This window comes from Globicephala melas, chromosome 1 (assembly GCF_963455315.2).
Source record: "Globicephala melas chromosome 1, mGloMel1.2, whole genome shotgun sequence".
Taxonomy (NCBI): domain Eukaryota; kingdom Metazoa; phylum Chordata; class Mammalia; order Artiodactyla; family Delphinidae; genus Globicephala; species Globicephala melas.
The window spans coordinates 34,366,759-34,387,771 of NC_083314.1; the positions used below are offsets into that span (position 1 = coordinate 34,366,759).

At 57.1% G+C, this 21,013-nt stretch overlaps 1 protein-coding gene across 8 annotated transcripts; it reads right to left on the reverse strand.

Moving 5' to 3' along the window:
* Nucleotides 1-395: 395 nt before the first annotated feature.
* SLC45A3 (solute carrier family 45 member 3) lies at nt 396-19,300 on the reverse strand. 8 transcript variants are annotated; one of them, XM_060293609.1, is made up of 7 exons: nt 12,919-13,100; nt 11,471-11,672; nt 8,488-8,558; nt 6,983-7,393; nt 5,382-6,167; nt 4,421-4,686; nt 396-2,283 (listed from the first exon to the last, which is right to left on the reverse strand). In XM_060293609.1, the coding sequence occupies exons 4-7, from the start codon at nt 7,152-7,154 to the stop codon at nt 1,846-1,848; spliced, it is 1,662 nt and encodes a 553-aa protein (XP_060149592.1). In that variant the 5' UTR covers nt 7,155-7,393; nt 8,488-8,558; nt 11,471-11,672; nt 12,919-13,100; the 3' UTR covers nt 396-1,845. The 8 variants fall into 8 exon arrangements, 7 of the variants coding, with proteins under 7 accessions (XP_060149592.1, XP_060149594.1, XP_060149608.1 ...); XM_060293611.1 differs by lacking the exons at nt 8,488-8,558; nt 11,471-11,672; nt 12,919-13,100 and adding exons at nt 17,314-17,390; nt 18,925-18,990; XM_060293625.1 differs by lacking the exons at nt 8,488-8,558; nt 11,471-11,672; nt 12,919-13,100 and adding an exon at nt 19,231-19,300.
* Between the last annotated feature and the right edge of the window lie 1,713 nt (nt 19,301-21,013).

The following is a 21,013-nucleotide window of genomic DNA, read 5'->3' on the forward strand; positions in this document are numbered from 1 at the left end:
GGGTGTTAACTATACTGACCACTTGAATTTAAGGGACAGGAAGGCCGGTGAAGTTTGGAGGGATGAGGAAATGGCAAGGCTGAGAAGACTGAACTTGACCTGAGCCTGGCAGGAAGGGTGAAGGAGGTGGGAAAGGGTGGGAACCGAGGCACAGTGGTGTCGAATCCTCACCCATACATGCCAGGGGCTTCCTATTTCTGTGGTTGATAATGGGTGCTTGCTCCATCTCCTTGGCCACACCGCGAGCCATTTGAGAAGGAAAATGCCCCCACTCTCTATACTTCTTACTCTCCCGCCCTCTCCCTCACACTCAAAGGGACTCCCCAATTCTGGGGAAGCACAGCCACACCCAATCGCCAAAGGACAAAAGAGTGTTGGTCTATGGCTCCACCTGCTGGTGGTGCTGGGAACTGAAGCTGCCAAAAAACGGTCCTGATGAGAAGGAAGCTGAGGATAATTTGAGAGAGATTTGGTCTTTTCTGCTCAGAAAAGACACAAAGACCAATTAAACATATAAGAAGGCTTTAATTTCATCACCATAAACATTATACTCTGATTGCTCACATACAGTATAAAATATTTACTCCACTAAATAAATAAGACATAACATTATTGCAAACGGCACTTAAAGCCCCCGGAGATAAGACCTCCTTAGCCCAGGCAGGGGGTGCTCCTGAGTTTCTGTGCTAGATTCCCCAAGCACAGATATGCCCTGGGGGCTGAGACGGATAAAGGCTCAAGGAGCCACACTCTGTGCTTCTGGTCCCAAAACAGCCCCAAGGAGAGGGCTGTGGAGCCAGTGGGGAAAGGTGGGGTTGGGCAGCTCCTTCATCAGCCCAGTCCTAGAGGGAGCAGAGGGGAGCTGGGGGGGACGGCAGGGCCAAGAGGGGAGGTGAGGCTACGGAGGCTGCTGAGACCTGAAGCCCCACCCTTCACATTTCCCCAGCCCTCCCCGCCTTGGGTAACAGGATTTGGGATATCAGTTGGGGTAAGCAGAGCTTCCAGGCTCAGGGTTAGGCAGTTCTGGGGCCAGACCAATCACTCCAGGAGAAGGAGATTCTGACAATTCTCAGCCCAATAACCAATCGTCTCAGGGGACCTAGTCATTAGGGATCTCATCCTACCCAACCCCTAAACACCTTGATTCCCCTTCTACTTAAATAAATAAGTTAATTATTTAAAAACCTGTGTCCCTGTGATGGCAACACAGGGGCCAACAAGCCAAGTCCTAATAAAATGCAGGGGAGGGGGAACAGGAGAGAGGTGGCGCTGTGGGGCTAGGCAGCTTCCCTTCTCCCCTCGGGACCGCGTCCCCCAATAACTTTCATACTTTCAAATCCTGTAGAGGAGCCGTTTCACATCACAAACTCCCATGCAACAGCGACACTGGGAGAACCTATGGGATAAGAGGCCTTGGTTGTAGGAGACGAGGTGGCTGAGTTTACTCAGCTCCCCAAATCCCTTCTCTGGGTATTTCTCAACCAGGACACTAGCTGTTAACCCTGAGCCTGGGTGATCCCCCGGCAGAGTCCTGCATTCCAGTGCACAGAGTTAATTAAATGCCCTGCCCTTCTTTCCTTGTGGAAGTCCAGACTGAAGCCTGCTGGAGAGCTTCCAGTCAGCCAGCCCTAAAGACTGAGGAGAGGTGGGAGGGAAGAAGCCCCAGTCCCCTACTTGTGCAGCTATACACCTCACTGCCACAGGGCGGCAGCAGAGAGCCACACCACTTTGGCAGCAATAGAAACTGGAAGGCCAGCCCACAGCCCTACCGGGCCAACAGGGGACTGGAATAGGGAGAGCTGGGACCCAGTGAGGCAGGTCCTCCCTCAGTGGGTTGGAAGTACTCTACACAGAGTATTTGGCCAAGTCGCTCTTGTCAAATACCACCTGTGTGACAAAGTAAATGGCAACCAGACCCAGACCTGCAGCCGACACCATATAGGCAGTGACAGACTGGCTGAGCTGAACAATGGAGCCCATAAACAGAGACGGGGCCACCTGGGACAGCAGGAAGGCACTGTCCAGGACGGCAAGGTCCAGGCAGATGCCCCGGCCCGGAACAACCCTGGCCTCCGGTGGCTCGCCCACCACTGCACGCATGGAGACATCGCAGGCAGAGGCCCCGCAGAGTGCAGGTGGAGGAGGGAGCAGGCCGCTGCCTCCAGCACCCGCGTGTCCATTGGGGAAGGGAGATCCGGCCTTAGGGCCCGGCGAGAAGCTGGTCATCAGGCTGTCCTCACTGGTACCACCTCCATCATCTCCGCGGTATTTGGGCAGGAAAACCTGGGGGGAGGGGAACACACAAGGACAGGTATGTACCCAAGCATGGGATCCCCCAACTAGGAGAACAGGCCCTGGCCTTTATCCCAGGGGCTAGAAGAAACCAGGCACGAGGCCTTAATGAAAATCGGGCAGCAGTTCAGAAAACTGAGCAGACCTTGCTTGGTCCGGGTCTAGTGAGGATTCTCCTCAGAAGGCGGGCAGGGGCCAGGAGGGGACATCTGAAACCAGAAGTCTAGGTCTCCTCTAGCCTCTCCTAGAATCAGTAAGTGACAGACAAACTCAGTACTGCAGGTTAGGAAGAGAACAGAACCCCAAGGAAAAGGAAAGACACAGAAGAATGAAGACAGGTGGGCAGAGAGACATGTCAGAGCAGAGGAACAAAGTCCAAAGGTGGGGCCCCAAAGGCCCCAAAGCCCCACACAGATGCTCCTAACCCTCCTCCTTCTGCTCCTACCACCTCACTACTGGGACACCCTTGTCAACCTCCAGAGAGAGACGCTCCCTTCCCACTGTGGGTCCCAGGCCCAGGCTATAGTTGCTGCCCTACTGTGAGGTCTGCGGCCCCAGCCTGGGGCAGGGAGGGTCCTCAGACTCAGCCTAGAGGAAGCGAGGAACAGAAAGAGTCGCCCTCTTCCCGACTCCCATGGTCCAGCTGTGCTGAGGCCGAAGCCTTCTTGTTCCTTCTCACTGTCTGCCTTGGATCAGTGTGACCTGCCCCTGCCCTGCCCGCCATGTCCCAGAGCCTCCCTCCTATCTAAGGACGAGGCCAGAACTCATCTGACCGCTTTTCCAAGGCCCACTAGTGCCTAACACAGAGCTCTCAGGGTCAGCTGCATGAGCGCTGGGAGCCACAGCAGAGCTCAAGCCTGACACCAGGGAATCCCAAGGCTCGTGGTGCAGCCAGAAGTGGACAAAGCAGACGTAGATGGGGTGCGGGGCCAACCATGCCTGGAACCTCACCTCCTGCTGCCACCCCACAAAAGATCAGTGTGGCTGAAGCTTGGAGAGGCCCCTGGGGACAGACGTGTTCTCAGCCTGAAGGGAAGACCACCAGCTCGGCACGTTCCCTGGCACATGCCCAAGCCTGGCTTCTGGACACCAGCCCAACCAGGGCGGGAGAGCGTGGAGGATGATGAAGGTTCTCAATGCACTGACAGGGGACTCGGGGACCAGCTTCCCCCAAACCAAAGCCCCACCTCCACCCCCAACCCAAAGCCCCACCTCCACCCCCACCCCTGCAGCTACCTATTCGCTTAACCAGCCTCGCAGTTACCCCACCCATGTCCTACAAGGGGCAGACTATGTCTTTCCTACAGTCTAGAAGCCAGGCTGCATCTCTTTTTCCTTGGGACGCCCCAACTTCTTGCCCTCTGGGCAGAGCTCTGCACCCAGGGCTGTAGCTCAGTGAGGCCAATGGAGACAACAAAGGTGACCACACAGCCTGGTCAGGAGGCTTCCCAGAGAAGGGGGCCCCTGGAGGGGCTGGTTAGTGTGGGGCTGAGCAGGAAGGAGGCCCCCCAACTTACACAGTGCCCAGGCGAGCGGTGTCAGGCGCATCAGGCTCAGAGATCCGCCATGGGGGCGGGGGGAGGGGACGAGGCAAAGGAGTGAGGCAGGAAAAGAAAAGAGAGAATTAAACAGAAAAGGAAGACAAACCAAAAGAGGGGAAGGGGCGGTAGGGAGCTTTCCCCATCTCCGAGACCAAAGCAAGGTTTGGGTCACTCACAAGGTCCCCCCCTGAATAAGGGAAGGCGTGGCCCACACCAGACCTTTCCCACTCACTGGCTGCTGAAGCCGGGTGCCCCAGAGGTCATCTGATCCAGCCCCCTGCCTCTGCACAGAACAACTCAGCCCTGACTGAGGCCTTCTGCTAGCCTGATTCTTCAGGATTTCCAGAGAAGGATTTCACATTTCCTGCAATCATCCACTTTAAGTGCTTTATAGTCCTGACACCAGGAAGTCATTCCCAGAATCTAATCTACACCCTCCTTCCGCAGCCCAAGTCTCTGGCCCTGGGGCTACAACAGGCTTCCTCTCTGATCAAAGAATTCCTTCTCCAGCTTCTCTTGCCAGACACCGGTCCTGGGCTGGTCAGCTGCCCCTCCACCCCACTCCACTCAGCGGCCAGGGCGAGTACCTGCTTCTCCCGGTGGTAGAGGGACGCTAGCGTGTACGGCAGGATCTGCAGGGCAGAGAAGGTGAACCCAGTGAGGGCAGCTGAAGCGGTCACCACCACCACGCTGCGGGACAGGCACGTGGCGCCGGCAGCCACGGGGAAAGCCACAACGCTGGCCAGATAGACTGCCCGGGTGCCGAATCGCTGCACCAGCCGGTCCATGACCAGAGAGAAGAGCAGGGAGATAGCACACTGCAGGAACAGCCCCAGGCTGCCCATCCGGACCCCTGGAGTGGGGAGGGGGAAGAGGCCATCAGACAGGGGGTAGGGAAAAAGGACCCAATACCATGAGGGGGGAGGGGTGCTCAGAATCAGGAGCCACAGGCACCTGCTGCCCAAGACCTGCTATTTTCCGGAACTGCTCCCCAGCATCCCCTGCCCTGCCCATAGCAACGGGGGTGTAAGTTCTTCCACTACCTCAGGGAATGTGGCCAAAGCCACGGGCTAAGGGCAGAGGAAGATGTTCTAAGGGCTGGCTGTGCTCAGCCTGTCAGGAGAGGTAGAGGGAACACAAAGACATTTCTGCTCCAAGATAGAATTCCAGACGCCTGAGCTGGAAGGGGCTGGCAAGGCGATTTGGAAAGTCAGTAGGGGAGCAAAGGGCACACTGAAGTTCGGGCCAGGCGAACCCAAGGCCCAGCTTCTGGACCTTAAACAAGCCCAGCCTCGTCCTCCATCAAGTTGGGGCAATGCCTGATCAAACTCCCCGATCAGCACAAGGCCCTGCTGCGACTGCAGCAAAGCCACTCGCTCCTTGAGCAGCTGCACACGCAGGCTGCACACGGGGCCATCGTCCTGATGGGGAAATCGGGGCCCAAGGCACAGCTTCCAGCCCAGGCACAGGCTGTGGGCATCTCCCTGCACCCGAACATCCACGGGAGGGCAGCTCCCACAACAGGGCCCCGGGCTGCCAAAGCCTTACCTTCATCATAGTGTCTCCGGGCCTCGGTGCCTGGCTCAGCCCTGGGCACACCCTGGTACAGCCCCTCGCCCACAAAGTCTGTGTAAAACAGTGTGAAGGTCATGAATGCCATCCAACTGCACAGCTCGGCCACGAAGAGTCGGCGTAGGGTGCGAGGCATGCGCCAACAGAGCTGGTGCAGCCGGGGAAAGAGGGCGCGCAGGTTCCAGAAAGCCAGGCGGGCGTGGCACGGGCAGCAGTGGGGTGGGACAGACGGGACCGACAGCCCTTCCACGGGCTCGGCTGGGCCCAGCGCTGCCTCCTCAGCCACAAACAGTGTGGCTGCCACGCACGTGAGGAAGATGAGGGCGAGCAGGCCGAAGAGGCACTCTTCCTGGGTGCCCAGGTAGGGGGCCAGGGCACTGGCATCCCAGTCGATGGCAGGCAGAAGGTAGCCCAGGCAGCCCCCCAGGCTGATCATGAAGGCGTAGACGGAGAACGCCTGGCGACAGTGGTCTGGGTCCCGGAAGAGGTCAGAGAGGAGGGCCTCCAGCGGCGTGAAGCACACCTGGCCACAGAAGTCCAGCAGCCCCACGCCCAGGATCAGCAGCGCCAGCTCCAGGGGCCTGGTGTCCGGGCACAGCAGCCCCGCCAGCCGGCCGGCCCTCGGGATGAGGAGGAGGCTCAGCAGGACGCCCAGGGACAGGGCCCAGATGAAGGGCCTCCGGCGACCATAGCGCCCACGCCAGTGGTCGCTGGCCGAGCCTAGGAGCGGGACCGAGACCAGACCCAGCACCGGACCGATGCCTGCAAGGAGGGCAAGTAGTATGAGCTGGAGGCTGGGGCCCAGAAGGGGCAGGGGGAAGGGTACCAACTGCCTCGAGAAGGGTGGAAATGATGATGATATCCCATGGAGGGCCCACTGTGTACGGGGGCTGTGCTGAGTACTTCACAGGACCCCAATTTACTGCTCACAACTAGGATCACTGGTGCCCCAACTGACCGGTGATCACCGTGCACAGGCACGGTTTCAACGGGCAGTCGGACCCCAGAGCCTGTCATCCTGACAGAGCCCCCTCTTCCTGGGAGTCACATGATGGTGACATTTGCCCTCCGTGGCTTTTACAGAATTCGTCCGCAGTTAGGAGCCCAGCCCCTGCCCTAGCGGCAAGAAAGAGCCCTGGCGGTGGGGGCCGAGGGTGGTCCCGACCCTCCTAATCAGCAGCTAAGCTACCGTCCAGCGGCCTAAGTCACCTGACGGCTTATTAGCTTCCATCATCCTCTCTGTGAAATGGGTAACCTCAAAGCGTTGCTGCAGGAATTAAATGAGACCACAGATAGGAATTACAAAGGGCAGTTTCTCCAGTGTCTCCTGTGGGCCATGCATGGCGTAGGGACCAGAGATACAGAGGTCACCAGGGAACGTCCCTGTACCCTTTTGTTTCTCTCAGACCCCCTCAGCCCAGGGTCACCCCCTCCCCAGCCAGGCTGACCCACCAGGCTCAGGGACAGCAGGCAGCCACCTCTGCCTCCAAGCAGCTCTTTGGGCAGAGGCCCTGTCGCCCTACTTCCCCAGGGGACACATATCTGGAGCAGGAGGGAAGGAGGATGTAGGGACTCACCCAGCACCATGGTCATGAACTTCTCCTCTACCCCCACTTCCAACAGCAGGGGTGGCACGTAGGTGATACCCGCAGCCAGGCACACCTCCAGGCCGAAGGTCAGCAGGTTGACCAGCAGGAGCTGGGCTTTCCGATGCCGCAGCAGGCGGCTCACCCCCAGCCTCTGGACCATGATGCGCCAGGCGGGTAGGGCTCCGGCCTGTTCACACACTCCAGGACTGCTCCATCTCAGTCTTGCTCCAGATGCCCAGGCCTCTCCTCCTTGCTGCCACCGACCGCATAGGACTCAGCCAGAAACCCATTTCTGCAGGCCCTCCGTGCAGGTGTAGCTTCTCAGCCATGCTAACCGCCTGTCTGTCGTCGTGGGGTGCCTCGGTGGGGACATAACTCAACACTCAGATCCTAAAAGAGCTGGGACAATCACACACACAGAGATTCCCGTGAATCTGATCTGCAGGATTTGCTCTGAATTCTGAATCTTGTTCACTCCCGGGCTGATGGTGTGGCCCTGCCACCCAGGTGTCACTCCCTACTGGCCAATCAGGAAGTGCATGTTAATACTAGCCTAAGGTTGACATATTCATAAGGTAAATATGATTTTTAAACCTCAGTACACTCCAGAGCCAACTAGATGTCAGTAATTCTCTGTTTTGGAATATCTTTGCAATTGCCCTTGTTTCCTAGTATTGAAGGAAAAAAAAAAAATCAAACCAACTGAATTCCCAGTTCCCGAGGCACTGTTTACCAAGGTGCCCCCTGGAAACCCTCTGCCAGGCCTGGTTTGTTCGCTTTTCTCTCTCTACTTCCCAAAGCTGGGCTGTTCAATTCCCCTTCGTTAAGAGTCACACTTCCTCTTCCATACTACCTGGCCACAAGCCATGCTGCACCATAACTCCACCCCAAGGACGAGGGCAAAGAGGAAGACCAGAGAGGCTGTGGTTCGTCGGGTTGGGTTTTAACCTCTCACTGAAACCACTTAAAAAGCGCTCCCCAGGCTTCCCTGGTGGCGCAGTGGTTGAGAGTCCGCCTGCCGATGCAGGGGACACGGGTTCGTGCCCTGGTCTGGGAAGATCCCACATGCCGCGGAGCGGCTGGGCCTGTGAGCCATGGCCACTGAGCCTGCGCGTCTGGAGCCTGTGCTGCGCAACGGGAGAGGCCACAACAGTGAGAGGCCCACGTACCGCAAAAAAAAAAAAAAAAAAAGCGCTCCCCGGGAAGAACCTAGGCCTGAAAACCTCTACCTTGAGTTTCTCTCCATGCTCAACGTCCATGGGGAGGACATATTCCCACACGCGCTGCTCAACTGTCAGGGGACAGTGGGACCGGTCCCAGGTTCCAGCCTCACAGGGGCATGAAACCGCACCACCTGGTGGCCACTGCGATGATGTCAGTGACCCCGGGGCAGACTTCCTCTCTCCCCACCTGGCTCCACTCTCAGCAGACGTCCCCACAGCCCTTCCTGCTAGGCCTCCTGTGCAGACACATCCCACCAGGGGAGTACCCACCCTGGGTCCTCCACCCACAGGCAGTGGGCCTCCAGGTCTTGCTTCCTGACTGTGGCACCCACTGCAGTCCGCTGTTTACAAGTGACCACAAAAGAGGGGAAATCAAGTCAGCTATGCAGAGAAGGTATAGAGGGTGGGGCCTAGTCCCCCAACCTGTCATCCATCCCATGGCGGCGTAGACGGGTGGACAGAGCTTCACGCCACTTATGGCTGGAGTCTGGAGTGCCCTCCCCGGCCTCACCGACTCAACCCCATTGACACTGTTGAAGAGCACTGCTCCTGTGCAAGGTTTACTGCCAAGGGCCTGGGCCCACCCGAGAGCCTTCCTGGAGCACCCTCGGCCCTCACTCATGCCCTCTTCCAATCTCAGAGCTCATGACTTGGTGCTTCAACTTCTTTTATCGTTTCAAATATCACTAAGCCCCGCAGGGACTTTTGTGTTACGAAGCATGTTGTAGGTTGCTCTCTGAGCTGTGCCACAAAGGAAACAGACGGCCATCAATCCTGGGTAAGATGTGTCCGTTCCGTAACTGCCTTCCAGGGCTTTGCAGCCTATAGACCAAGGAAGGGACTTCAGACAAGGCTAGGCAGCCGCCTCCCCCAAGTTCCACCAAGTCTGGGAGGGCCTTGGAGACTCACCTGCCCTGGGTTTTAAAGGGACCAGGTCCTCCCTGAGTAAACAGACTTTATCAGACGCAGCCTCTCCCACAACATGCACCCAAGCCCTGGTTGCTCCCTGTGGTTTAAATAAATTGCAGCTCTCCAGCAAACGTTAATCACCCCACCTGACTTACTCCCTCCTTTAATCCAGCTCCCCACTCCCAGCACCAAGCAGGACCTCCACAGCCCACGAGGGAGAAAGGCAAAATCCTCCTACAGCCCAGCGCCTCCCCCGCCCAGCTGCTTCCCCCTCCCAGCCCCTCTCTCCACCCCCAGAGGTGCTTTACCCAGTGACCAGGGGCTGGGCCAGGTAAGGAATTCCTTGAAAGGAGTTGGGTAGAAAGTGGGCGGGCTCCAGCCCTGCTCTGCACCCCTCTCCTCTTAGGTTGCTGAGCCCGTCCTCCCTCTTTTGGGCACTCTTGCCACCACAGACTTGACTCTTCCCAGCCCAGAAGTGCCCGAGAAAAGTCCAAGCCCATAAGAATACTCTCCCTTCCAAAGTCCCCCCTTTCTCCTCCTTACAGCTTCCCCAGTGCCCCAGCCTCCCCCACTGCATCCCCTCACGTGGAAGAAACTACAGAGGACACCCACAGCACAAGCTCAAGTCACCAGCGGCCCCTCCAGGGCCTTCTTCCCAAGGACACAAACAGAAAAGCCCAGGCCCCAGGTTCCCAGGTTCAGAGGGGAGCAGGAAGCAGTTTGTCACACCCACTGCAATCCACAGCCCCAGGGCACACTTCTTCCCAAAGCTTGAAAGTGACAGATCCCCATTGGGTCCCTCTGTTTCAGGGGCTCCCCCGCCTCCTCAGGAATACAGACGGGGAAACAGGATCCAACCCTCCCCTCCAGCCTCAGAGATGCTTCTGACTCAGATCCTCCTGCCCCACTGCTCCTGGAGCGCCCGGTCCGGCAAACAGAAGCTCAACCAGAAGAGCCAGCCCCTGAGTGCTCACCTGGTGGGGAGGGGGCGGGAAGAGGAGGGAAGTGGAGGTACCTGAAAGGGGGAGTCTGGCCTAACCTTGTGAAAGCAGCCTTCTAAGGAGGACAAGTCCCTCTCAAGGTCCAAATATCTCCCCCCTTTCCTGGGCCCCCTGATAACGGGACAGCAAGAAAGCTGGAGGAAACCCGAGACTTCTGGGAACCTTTAGGGAGCTCTGCTCCAGGCCATCTTCCCTCACCCTTGGGGGAGCAGAGCTCCAGCCCTGGAGACTGAGAGCCGTGGGCACGTTCGGGGAACCTGCATTTTACCTACCCAGCTCCAGACACCGGGAGACTTCGAGTGCACCCCCAGAGCAGGCTGTAGGCTCCACTGCAACTCTCCAGCACCCACCCTAGCATGAGAAGGGGCCTGGGAAATGCTTACCTACAGGATAGATGGCTGAAAGCAGCCTGGGAGTGGGAGGCGGAAGAGACAGGAAAGACCTAAGCGCCTGCCCCCATCCCCCCACGCACCAAGGAAATTCCAGCCCGACCCCCAGAGGGGGCAGCTCTCCTAAGGGTTCAAAGGTGGTGAGTGGATGGGACAGAGCCTCCCAGGCTGGAATGCCCCATCCCTGCCCACCCCGCTACCTCAGCAGGGAGCACAGGGAAATGAAACTGAGCAACAGGAACAAACTTGGCCTGAACTTTCTCCAGAATTCAAGAGTGGAGGAGGCAGGAGGAAAGGCACCTCCTGGTAGCTCCTCTGGGAAGGGAGTGTCAGAGGGATATATAAAGAGGCCTTTGAGGGCTTTCAAAGGGGCTCCTGCCACCCCTCGCGGCTGAGGTGGAGCTGGGGGAGCAGATTCCCTCCGCTGAAGGACAGAGGTCAGAGGGAGCCGGGCTGGGGGCAGCCCTGCAGTGGGCCAGTGTCAGGCAGCAATTCTATGGCCTCTTTATGCGGGCCAGCGTCCCCACAGCCGGCCAGGCACATCAAACGGCCGCACCCTGACCCCGCGAGCCGACGACCCTGCGTCCTCCCTCCACGCTCACAAAGACTGTGCTCTTTCTCACGCGGCCACTGGGAAGCCCCTCCCTGCAGAGAGGGAAACTGGGGATGGGGTAGGCCAGCCACGAGGAATAATGACTCAGCTGCAGAAAGGGGTGGGGTCACTCCAGGCCAATCTCCCTAACGCACACCCCAGCCCGGGGCCATCTGGCCCAGGCCAGGACTGCAGGTGGGGAGAAGCCCACAGGTAGAGGACGTGAGACTGCACGGGAAGGGGGACCCCTGTTCCTCCACAGCGGGCTGGACCCCAGAATCTCATTCCAAGTTGTGCTCTCCCAGATCCTCTAGGTTGGGGGCACAGAAGAAGTCCTAGGGGACCAGTGCCCTTGGTCTTACCTCGTAAAACCCAGCATATGGCACTCCCAAAATGAGCTCTGCCCTCACGGCAGGTCCACAGGAGTCTTGGGACAGCCCAGAAAGAGCCTGCGCTGGCCAGACAGCAGACTGGAGATGAACATCCTTGTGAGGCAACGAGCTCTCCACCGTGACAGACCCCCTCGTCAGGGATGCTGAGCTGAGGGAATTTCTGCCTGGGCAGCTAGGGAGAGGGGGGCACAGGACTAGTCTAAGCGCGGCTTCCATGCCTTCCAACACATATTTAGTCTTTGTTTCTCTGAGCTCAAACGCGTACTTCCAAAGAAGCAAGGGTCTGCTCCCCGCAAGCCTACCCTACCGAAGGCAACAGTGATTTGCACGAGGAGCGAAGACCCACAACCTCCCAGTGCTCCCACAGACACCTGAGAACCCCACTCAGAGTGCAACCTCTCCACCCCGACATCAGCAGAGAGGAGGCCCCACCCCCATCCAGACTTGCTCCCTAGCTCCTGCCTCCCCAGGGCCCAGAGGCCAGGGATTTAGAGTCCGCCCTGCGGCGCTGCCTTTTCTTCCCTCGGACTGGAAGGCTTCTGCTTAGCAGCTTGTCAGAGAGAGTGAGGGGCCGGCAGGCCGGGACACAAAGGGGGATTAGGGAGAAACCTCTCGGCCTGCAGAGTAATCCATCAAACTCCCTCCCGGCTGCCAGCACCGGCCCCTTCCCGCTCGATTCCCCTTCCAGCTGCTGCGGGCCCCCACCCCCTCCAGCCCCGCCACACTGGGCAGCAAAGAGAATCCCAGTCCCTGGGGGTGCAGAGGGGGCACCCTGCAGACACTGGGAAAAGGGCAACGGCTCCCTCCCCCCGCTCACCCCCAATGTATGAAAACCCAACAGGTGGCAGTGGCTTGGAGGGAAGTTGCTTTTGTTGCCCCGTCTGAGAGCCCCAGCACAGCTTCTGAAAGGAAACACATGCCAGAGGAGGTTGGGGGAAGGGGAGGGGAAAGGACAGCGGGCAGTCCCTGGAGCCTGCTCTGATCTCCCCTCCCCTCTCCAGTCCAGCGACAGGAATTCTGGGGCTGGCCTGACCCTCACCTTGGCTGGTCTAGGCGAAGCACCCCTCCCAGAATCACGTGGCCACCCCCTGCGGGTGGTCAAAACAGACACACATCTGACTCCAGGCAACTGTGTCTCCCAATCAGACTTCCTTTCCGCAAACAGCTACGACCCAAGGTCACTCGGGGTCACCTTGACCAAGTGCCCTCCAAACCAAGACAATCCGTATTCTTCAACCTGGAGCTCTCTCCCACCCCCGGTGTCACAGGCCTCTGAGCCCAGACATTCCCGAACCCAGTGCATTCTATAGGGTGACCGAGGCCTGGCATGGGTTCGCGTGCCATCTCCATATGTCACTGTAGCTATGTGACCTTGTTAACTGACCTCCCTAAACCTCAGTTTCCTCATCTGCACTTACTAACAGCAGCTAACACTGAGGTTTACTGCATGCTAGGCCCTCTTCCAAGCGTTTTAATCTTCCAACCGCCTGACGAGGCGGGTACGATGAGTATACCCATTTGACAGGCGAGGCAACTTAGCTTAATACCACCAACTTCCCAGTCGTGTAGTGTGTTTGGAGGAAGTATGTGGAAGTTTCTGGCAACCACTTCTTCAGTTGTCTGGGCTTCCTCAGCCGAGAAACTTGGGAGGGGGGTTTCTCATTCCCAACAGGAGCAGCAGAGGTCGGAGGGGGACCAACACTGATCCTCTTCTCAGCTTCCATCCCTCTCACCCACGTGCCTCCCACCTGGGCACCAGTGCCTCTTTCAGCCCCCAAAGGCAAGAGGAATGCCAGGAATGTAAATGCGTCCCCAGGTGCTGGCCCGACAGGTGAGCAGAGGTCGCTCAGCAGACCTGCCTGGTGCTGGAGGCTGCAAAGGGAAAGGAAAGGTGGGATAAACAACCCCAGTGAGGAGACAGGGTGGTTCCCAGCCACAGGGAAAATAATCACGGCGGCTGACACCCGCTAACCGTCCAGGAGGTGTCTGCATGTACCTGCCAAACCTTCTCTAATTCATACCATTTGTACAATCCTACAAATTATTGAATATTCCTATTTCACAAGGATGAAAATGGAGTCTCAGAAATTCATTAACACACCCAACGTTGCACAGGTAAAAAGGGCTGAATGGAAAATTCAAACCATTCGAAAATTCTAGAAAGTGCACTGAAGTAGGAGCCTGGACAGTGTAGTCCAGTTTCAGCAACTCTTATAACTGTGTAGCCTAGAATAAGCCACTCTACCTCTCTGGGACTCAGCTCCTGCACCTGTAAAATGAGAGCTAGTCTAGATGCTGTCAGGTTCTTTACAACCGTGCAGCTTTGTGACCTCACACCCACGCCCCCAGCCCCAGGCAGGGCGCTCACCAGGGACAGGTGCCCACTGAGTGCTCACTGACAAGGCCGCATGGCACTGGTGGGGAGGGGGCGCGGTTATAGCCTTCCACCAATGAGAGCCAAGGAGAACCAGGTAGAGAAGGGCTCCCCAGCTGCACTTACCCCATCCTTTACCTGCCTACACATTGCTCCAGTACAACAGAGTGCCAAGGGTCAGCGGTCACCTGAAACTGATCCGAGTAACCAAGACATCTGGGGGCAGAATTGCCCTCTTCCCTACTCCTTCCCAGAGCTGGACTCTGTTCCTGGCAGAAATCAGTAACTAAATTCTTTCTCTACTTGGGCCACAATAAACACTCTCCTACAAGGTGGGGGTATGGTACCAAGAAATCCCTTGGCCCAGGGTGGGGGCAGAGGAACGCAGGAGAAGAATGGGGAGCTTGGCACGTTCAGGCCACTGGGAAGTTCCCCCCGCCCCTTGCTCCCTATAGCTCCTGCAAAGTGAAACCTGAACAGCCTCCCTCCTAGTGAACTTGAACTTTGCCAGTCAGCGAGACCAGGCAGCTCTCCCCAGCCATGCACATCCTTGTCCCCTCCCTGCTGCCTGGCCTCCCTTAGAAGGTGACGGATACAGGAAGGAGGCCAGGCTCTCTCAGCGCTGCTATCCTAAGGTTTGTGACCAGCCCCATTTATCATCAGAGGGCTCTGGGCCGGACTCAGTCCTAGGGATGTGTTCTCCAAAACAGTCCACTCAGTGGTGAGCAGGGCATGAGGGGCCTCCAAAAAAGATGTGGTTTTTTGTCGTTGTTAAAGAGCCCTACTTTGCCCACCCTTGAAGAGAGTGTACCTCAGTGCATTACAATCTCACCTTCCCCAGAGAATTGTCAAAGAGACTAAAGCCTACCAACCCACCGCTACTGAGCTCCGGGCGTGTGCAAGCCCGCTGTGAAGGGGCTGGGGATTCAGAAACAACAGACTTCAGCGCCTTCAGAAGAAGGGCCGAGGTGCAGCCAGAGCACCATGAGGTGGCGCAGGGGCTGAGACCCAAGTCCTTACAGTGGGACATCTTCAGTGCCTCCAGAGCTTCCTAGAGGAGGCTGAGCCGTGAGAGACCAGTAGGTAGGAACTATGCAAAGGGTAGATGTCTGCAAAACACAGCTGCTGGAGCCTGGGATTTCTATATGCACCCACCTCTCCTTTTAGCCCCTCCCCAGTCAGGGGTGGTGCAAGGAATACCAGACCCCAAATCATGAGACATGGGCCCAAGACGGGGCTATTCATCAGCACTGGGCCTATTTTTGCTTTCAAAGTACTCATCAGTTCCAGTGACCTCCCCTGGACCTCCTCTCCCTTTCACCTGAACCCTGTCCAGCTCAAGTCCTCCACCTCCTCCAGGGCTGCCTGGACCTCGAGCTGTCAAGGAGTCCTTTCTCCCAAACCTTGACTAGTCTTCAACCTCCTTCTTGCTGGCTCATCCCAGCTTCCCAGAGACAGTGATCTCCAGAATTAACAATGAAGGGGAAAGGAACAAACTTGTACTGAGCACCTGGTCTATGCAGGCTCCTTGCTAAATATGGCGATCTCATTTAATCCTCACCATGACTTTGCAAGGTGAATATTATCATCTACATTTTACAGACACAGAAACCAAGGCCAACAGGTGAGGTATAGGCCTGTCTCCAACATCGGACACAAGAAGCCCCACAAGTCGTTCAGGGTCAGTGACAAAACTGTGGACTTCTTCCCATGGAGGAGGAAACACAGACCACGTAGCAGAAAAAGGGATTAAACAGGAAGTTCTGGCCAGACATCAGGACCATCCCGTGATGGCTCTGTCACCAGCCCCTGCCCCCAAGCAGGGACACTTAATACACTGGACAAAGCTCCACACTCCAGCTCTATTTGCTAGGAGTCAAGTGGCATCAGCGTTCAAGACACTGGGCCTGGTACCAACTGGTCCAGCCTCCACCCTTGCTATCCAACAAACAGGGCCACTGACTGTTCACAGAAAGCCAGGCTGGGTTTTTCTTCTTGACACCAGAAAGCAGTGTCAAGATACTGTATCCCAAGCGTTGTGGGGGGGTGGGGAGGACAGAGCAGAACACTCCCTCCCTCTCATACAACTTCTCCAAAAATCAGAACAAATAACCTTTTCTGCATAGAAGGCACTCAGCCTTGCAGGATATATATTCACCTCCATCACTTCACGGCACTTTCTTCCGTCTTGAGGGAACAGGCAGGGCAGGGCTTTCTGGACTGATTAAAAAACAAACCACACACAGTATTGACAGGGGAGAGACCAGGACATCAAGTCCTGGTGTGTTCTTTGCACCAGACCACAAGTTCAACTGCAAATGTGTCATTCACAGTTTATGTACAGTTGTATATGGTATCATTCCCTTGCTAAGAAACTTTGGTTCCTGAGTGTAAGCCACAATGATTGCCTCCATTGTTACCGAATGACAGCAGCTGACATTTATCAAGCTCTTTTTACTTGCAGCTGCTGGGCTCAGAGCTTTAATCAGCTCGTTGAAGCCTCACAATACTGCCAGGCAGGTACTGTTATCCTCATTTTACAGAGGAGGAAGTTGAAGCACAGAGAGGTGAAGTAACTTGTGCAAGAGGAAATGGGATTCAGACCCAGGCATCTGAGTGCTAGAGGCCAGTCTCAATGAGTCATACCTACTCCCCGAAGTCCAGGAGGCCTTGGTCCCAAAGAAACAAAGGTCTACAGGAGAACCCAAGAACAGATGCCCAGGCTGTGCTGCTGTGCACTGGGTCACAGGTGTAGATATAGTAGATATAGTTAATACCAGCTAATATTTACTGAGCGCTTGTTACCTATCAGGCACACAGTCGAGTGCTCTATATGTACGGTTTAATAAAGCTATAGTGTTTCTTTTACGTTTTAGATTATATAGAATTATATATTTACATATACATTTGTTCTATTTATTATTTAATAAGTAACAAAGCTACAGAGTAGATATTATCATTATTACTATCAACCCCATTTTGCAGCCAGGGATACTGAGACTTAAGAGAGGTTAAGTAACGTGCCCTTTGTCCCACAGCCAGTTTGGAGCAGCCAGGATACAAACACCTGACAGTCTGGGTTGTTATCCATAATGCTGTGTTATCAGGCTCCAATGGTCCAGATGATAGAGCTTAATTTCACTTTTGGAGTCCTGAGACGATCCCTGCCTCTCTGACTCCAGAGCCCTACCCAGGCTGAGAGAGGGGAATCCATGCCATCCTCCCACCACCCAGTGGCCTGGAGGTACCTCACTGGGCCACCAAGGATCACTGTCCAGCTCCTCCTTGGGGACACCTCAGAGCCAGGAGGAACAGGCGAGTTCACTATACACCCCGTGAGTACGAAGGAAAACTCCCCCCACCCCGCCCCAGTCACATCTCCACTAAGGTGGGGCCTGAATGTCCACAGCTGTACGTTCACCCACAACTGTATCTGTACCTTCAGATTCATCCTGCTGACTCGAGCTCCATTTTTCTGAGCACTTTTAGAACAACAGAGTCCCAGCTCCAGACAAGCTTGTGGGGAGGAGATAAGGGAGGAATGAGAGGATGAGACCCATCCAACAAAAAGGACTGTGACCTCAAATAACTTTGTATTCACACCCTAGAAGTTGCTCTGTAGGGAAGCCTGAGGAAATCGTCAGCCTACGCTTCCTGGCCCTGCCCTCCCCACCCCCATATGCCAGCCTGTTCCCCAGGCCTTGGGCAGGTGAGTCCAACACCAAGGCTGTCCTGCTCTGAAGTGCTACGTGCATCATGAAAGGCAGCCAGAAGCCCCCAGGGCCTCACCCCAACCCCTGAGCAACGCCTTCAGGAGCCCAGCAAGGGTCACTCTAGGCCCCGGTCCACTGGCTGTGCCCGGCTGCAGACTCCAGGGCAGCAAGACAGCAGCTGGGCTATTCTTAGTCCCTGCTCCACTGGAATCGGGTCCGTGTAACAGCTGAAGGGCAAGTCCTCAGCAGGTACCCACCATGCCAAACCCCTCCCTACCCTCCACTCTGGCCCCTTGGGAAAAAAGAAAGGGGAAGGTGTGGCCCTGGGGAGCGGGGGAAAGCTGAGCAGGTCAAGGGTGTCTGTCAGGAAGAGGAAACTGATTCAGAGGTCAAGGGCAAGATCAACTGACAGGGCTGCAGCGCCTGGGGAGAACAGGAGACTACAGGAAGGACTGACCCTCACTCAGGAGCAACCCTGCGGGTCCCTGGGGCCCTCTCCAGCAGGCCTGCCATGCGTAAGCCCAGAGCCCTGAGAAGCTGTAGTGGGTGCCCAGATATCACCTCATCACACCTGTCTGCTGATCTCAGGATTCTCACCATCCCTACCTGAGCCCGGGAGGCAAGGATAAAGACACCCTCTCTTTTTCCTCCTCCCATGAGGAATAACCGAGGCGCAGGACGGGGCACACACTCCAGCCCAACTCTCTGCCCAGAGCCAAGCCCCAAGACTAACGTCCGAAAGGGCTCAGCCACCTTTCCCTCCTTAATAACCCCTCACTCCTCCCCAAGCAAGTTGGCCCGCGCCCGAGCACCCCGCGTCGTCCCGACCGCCGACCCCTTTCCCGGCTCCCAGGTCCCGGACTGTGCGCGCCACGGTGACTCATCCTGCCCCTTTCCGGTGAAGCCGAGACAAGGGAAGAAAATAAATGCAACTTTCCAAAGAAAACTCTGACGCGGGAGGCGGCAACAGGAGCGAGCGGCCGCTGTGCCCGCCGTGTGCCCGGCCCGGGGCTCCGGGGAGGCGCCTCTCCCCGCCCACCCCGCTGCCCGGCCCGGGACGCGGGGGACCCGGCGCCTCCAGCCCGGCCCGCCTCCGCGGAGACCCGAGCACCCCGCAGCCGGCCCGGTGCAGGAAGAGGGGGCGCGCCTGGGCGCCCGCAGCCGCGTCAGCTCCCCTGGGACTCACGGGGCTGGACGCGCGGGTCCGGGACAGCCACGGCGCGGCCCCCTCCCGCGGGGCGCAAAACACGCGACACCACGGAGCTCGGCCGCGCAGCGCCCCTCCCCTTCCCGCGCCGGGACCCCCTCCCCGCGGAGAAGGGCGGGCGCGCCCCTACCTGGCCGAGGCGCGCGGCTGTCACCCGGGGCCCGCGCGTGCGAGCTCGTCCCCCCCCGCCTCCCCCCACGCGCGCCAGCGGGCGGCTTTTAAATCTCCAGGTTACTCCGCGGGGGGAGAGAGCATGCGCGCTGGGGCGGCCAGGAGGGGGCGGGGCGAGGCGGGACGGAGGTGGGGGTGCTGGGAGGGGGTATGGAGGGGTGGGGCTGGTACCCAAGGGAAGAAAGCGGGAGGTCTCCAAGCTGTCTTTGTAGCCGCGACCGCGACGGGCAGCCTCCGCGTGGCTCCCAGACTGCCCTATCATTACCTAGGGCAGTGCGCCGCCCCCTCGACACCAAAACATTTAGGTGAAAGCTGCCCGGCTCCGCGGGGCGCCTCTCCTCCCCTGAGCCAGTCTGCGACCATTACCCCCACGCGCTATTCCGGCCATCCCCCTGTCCCCGGTCCGAGCAGCACCCCACCCATCCAGGACCAGCCTTGAAAGGAGATGTCACATTCTCCCGGAGTTACTCTTCCTACTGTTTGCTGTTCTCTGAGGCATAAAGAGCTTCCTGATAGCTAACTCAGCCCTTCTTCCTGAAGTTAAAAGCCAAATTTCAATTTTTTTTTCCTTAAGGGTGTGTATGGGGAAAGGAGGTGATACACTGACAGTAAAATGTTCCCTTTGTCAGCTGTTGAGCAAGGTCCCAAAAGATACCTGTTTCCAGAATGCCTTGACAAGAGTGAACAATGCAAGTGGGAGATCCCTGGGGGCCCAGGCTGGCCTTGGGGTGGGAGGCCCAGCTGTGTCTTTCTTCCTCCGTGGAGTTTTATTAGCGTGGAGAGAACTCCAATTTTTGTGCATCGTTGACTTGAATGCTACAAAAATCGGAGGAAGATGGCTTTGAAGGGGAGGACCTCGTTGACTGGAGCCATGGACTGCGCACTGGGGCACTGAGCTCCAGTGCTGGCCCTGCCACCAACCGGCTGTGATGTTGGGCAAGTCCCTCCCATATTCTGAACCTTGGTAAGAAGGACTTGGCCAGAGGGTCTCTAAGGGCACCTCCAACTGGAGGCAGAGAAGAATGGGAAATCTAGAAAGGAGGGGGGAATAGTGGAGCCCTGGTGGCCGTGGGGAAGAGAGAGTGGGTGCAGGAGAGAGCAGAGGGAGAAAAACCAAGAATCTACCTTCTGGGTCACTGAATAAGTTTAACTTGAGAACGGTCTCAGCATTGCGTCTTTGGGCACACTCGCCCCCCCACCTGCCAGCAGGTGACCCTCCAGTGCCCCAGTGGCTTTCCAAAGCCTTTGGCACACCCATTTGTGGACAGCAGAGAGACTTGGGTGGAGTCCTGGGTCCCTGAGCTGGTGTCTCCTTTGCCCCAGGAAAGGGGGCAGGAGTCAGAGGGAATTCCAGGTCAGCTGGAAAATTACTGAGCCAGGAGAGAGTGGATGGTGGTATTTTCCAGGCTTGGGGAAGGAGCACTGGGGGAGCAGGCGGGAGTTGTCCCACCTCAGAGGAATAGGAACCCTCCCTCCCACACGAGGAAAGGGGAGCAGGGCTTGGGAGAGTGAGCACACAGCCTACTGTGAGATACTGGACTCCACCCAGCGGGTCTGGCCACCTGAATAAGAAGTGCCAGGGCTCAGCCACCTTTCCCTCCTTAATAACTCCTCACTCCTCCCCAAGCAAGTTGGCCTGCGCCCGAGAACCCCGCGTCGTCCTGGCCGGCCACCGACCCCTTTCCTGGCTCACCCCTCCCTAATGCAGGTGACCCTTCTTTACCAAGCCAGTTGGATGTAGTCTCCAGGCCCCACCCAGCACAGGGTGCTGTAGGGGCTTCTGCTGGGAAGATGCTCCCTCCCCTTTTTCTGCTGGTGTAGCCTCATGTAATAATAGTTAACTTTTACTGATTGTGCCAGGCACTGTTCTAAATGCATCTCATGTATTAACTCATTCAATCCTTGTGACAACTCAAGAGATGGGTACCATTTTCAGATAAAGAAACTGAAGCAATCCCTCAGTCCAGTTACTACGACTGCCACCACTACTGCTACTACTAATACAGACACACACACACTCACACACACAGAGTCTCTGGGCCCCAGAA

Coding starts and splice junctions, on each gene's coding strand:
- SLC45A3 (XM_060293625.1), bottom strand. CDS start 7,154: ATGGTCCAGAGGCTGGGGGTGAGCCGCCTGCTGCGGCATCGGAAAGCC. Junction 6,168..6,982: donor GTTCATGACCATGGTGCTGG/GTGAGTCCCTAC, acceptor CCCTCCTTGCAG/GCATCGGTCCGGTGCTGGGT. Junction 2,284..4,420: donor TCTACCACCGGGAGAAGCAG/GTACTCGCCCTG, acceptor CCCTCCCCCCAG/GTTTTCCTGCCCAAATACCG.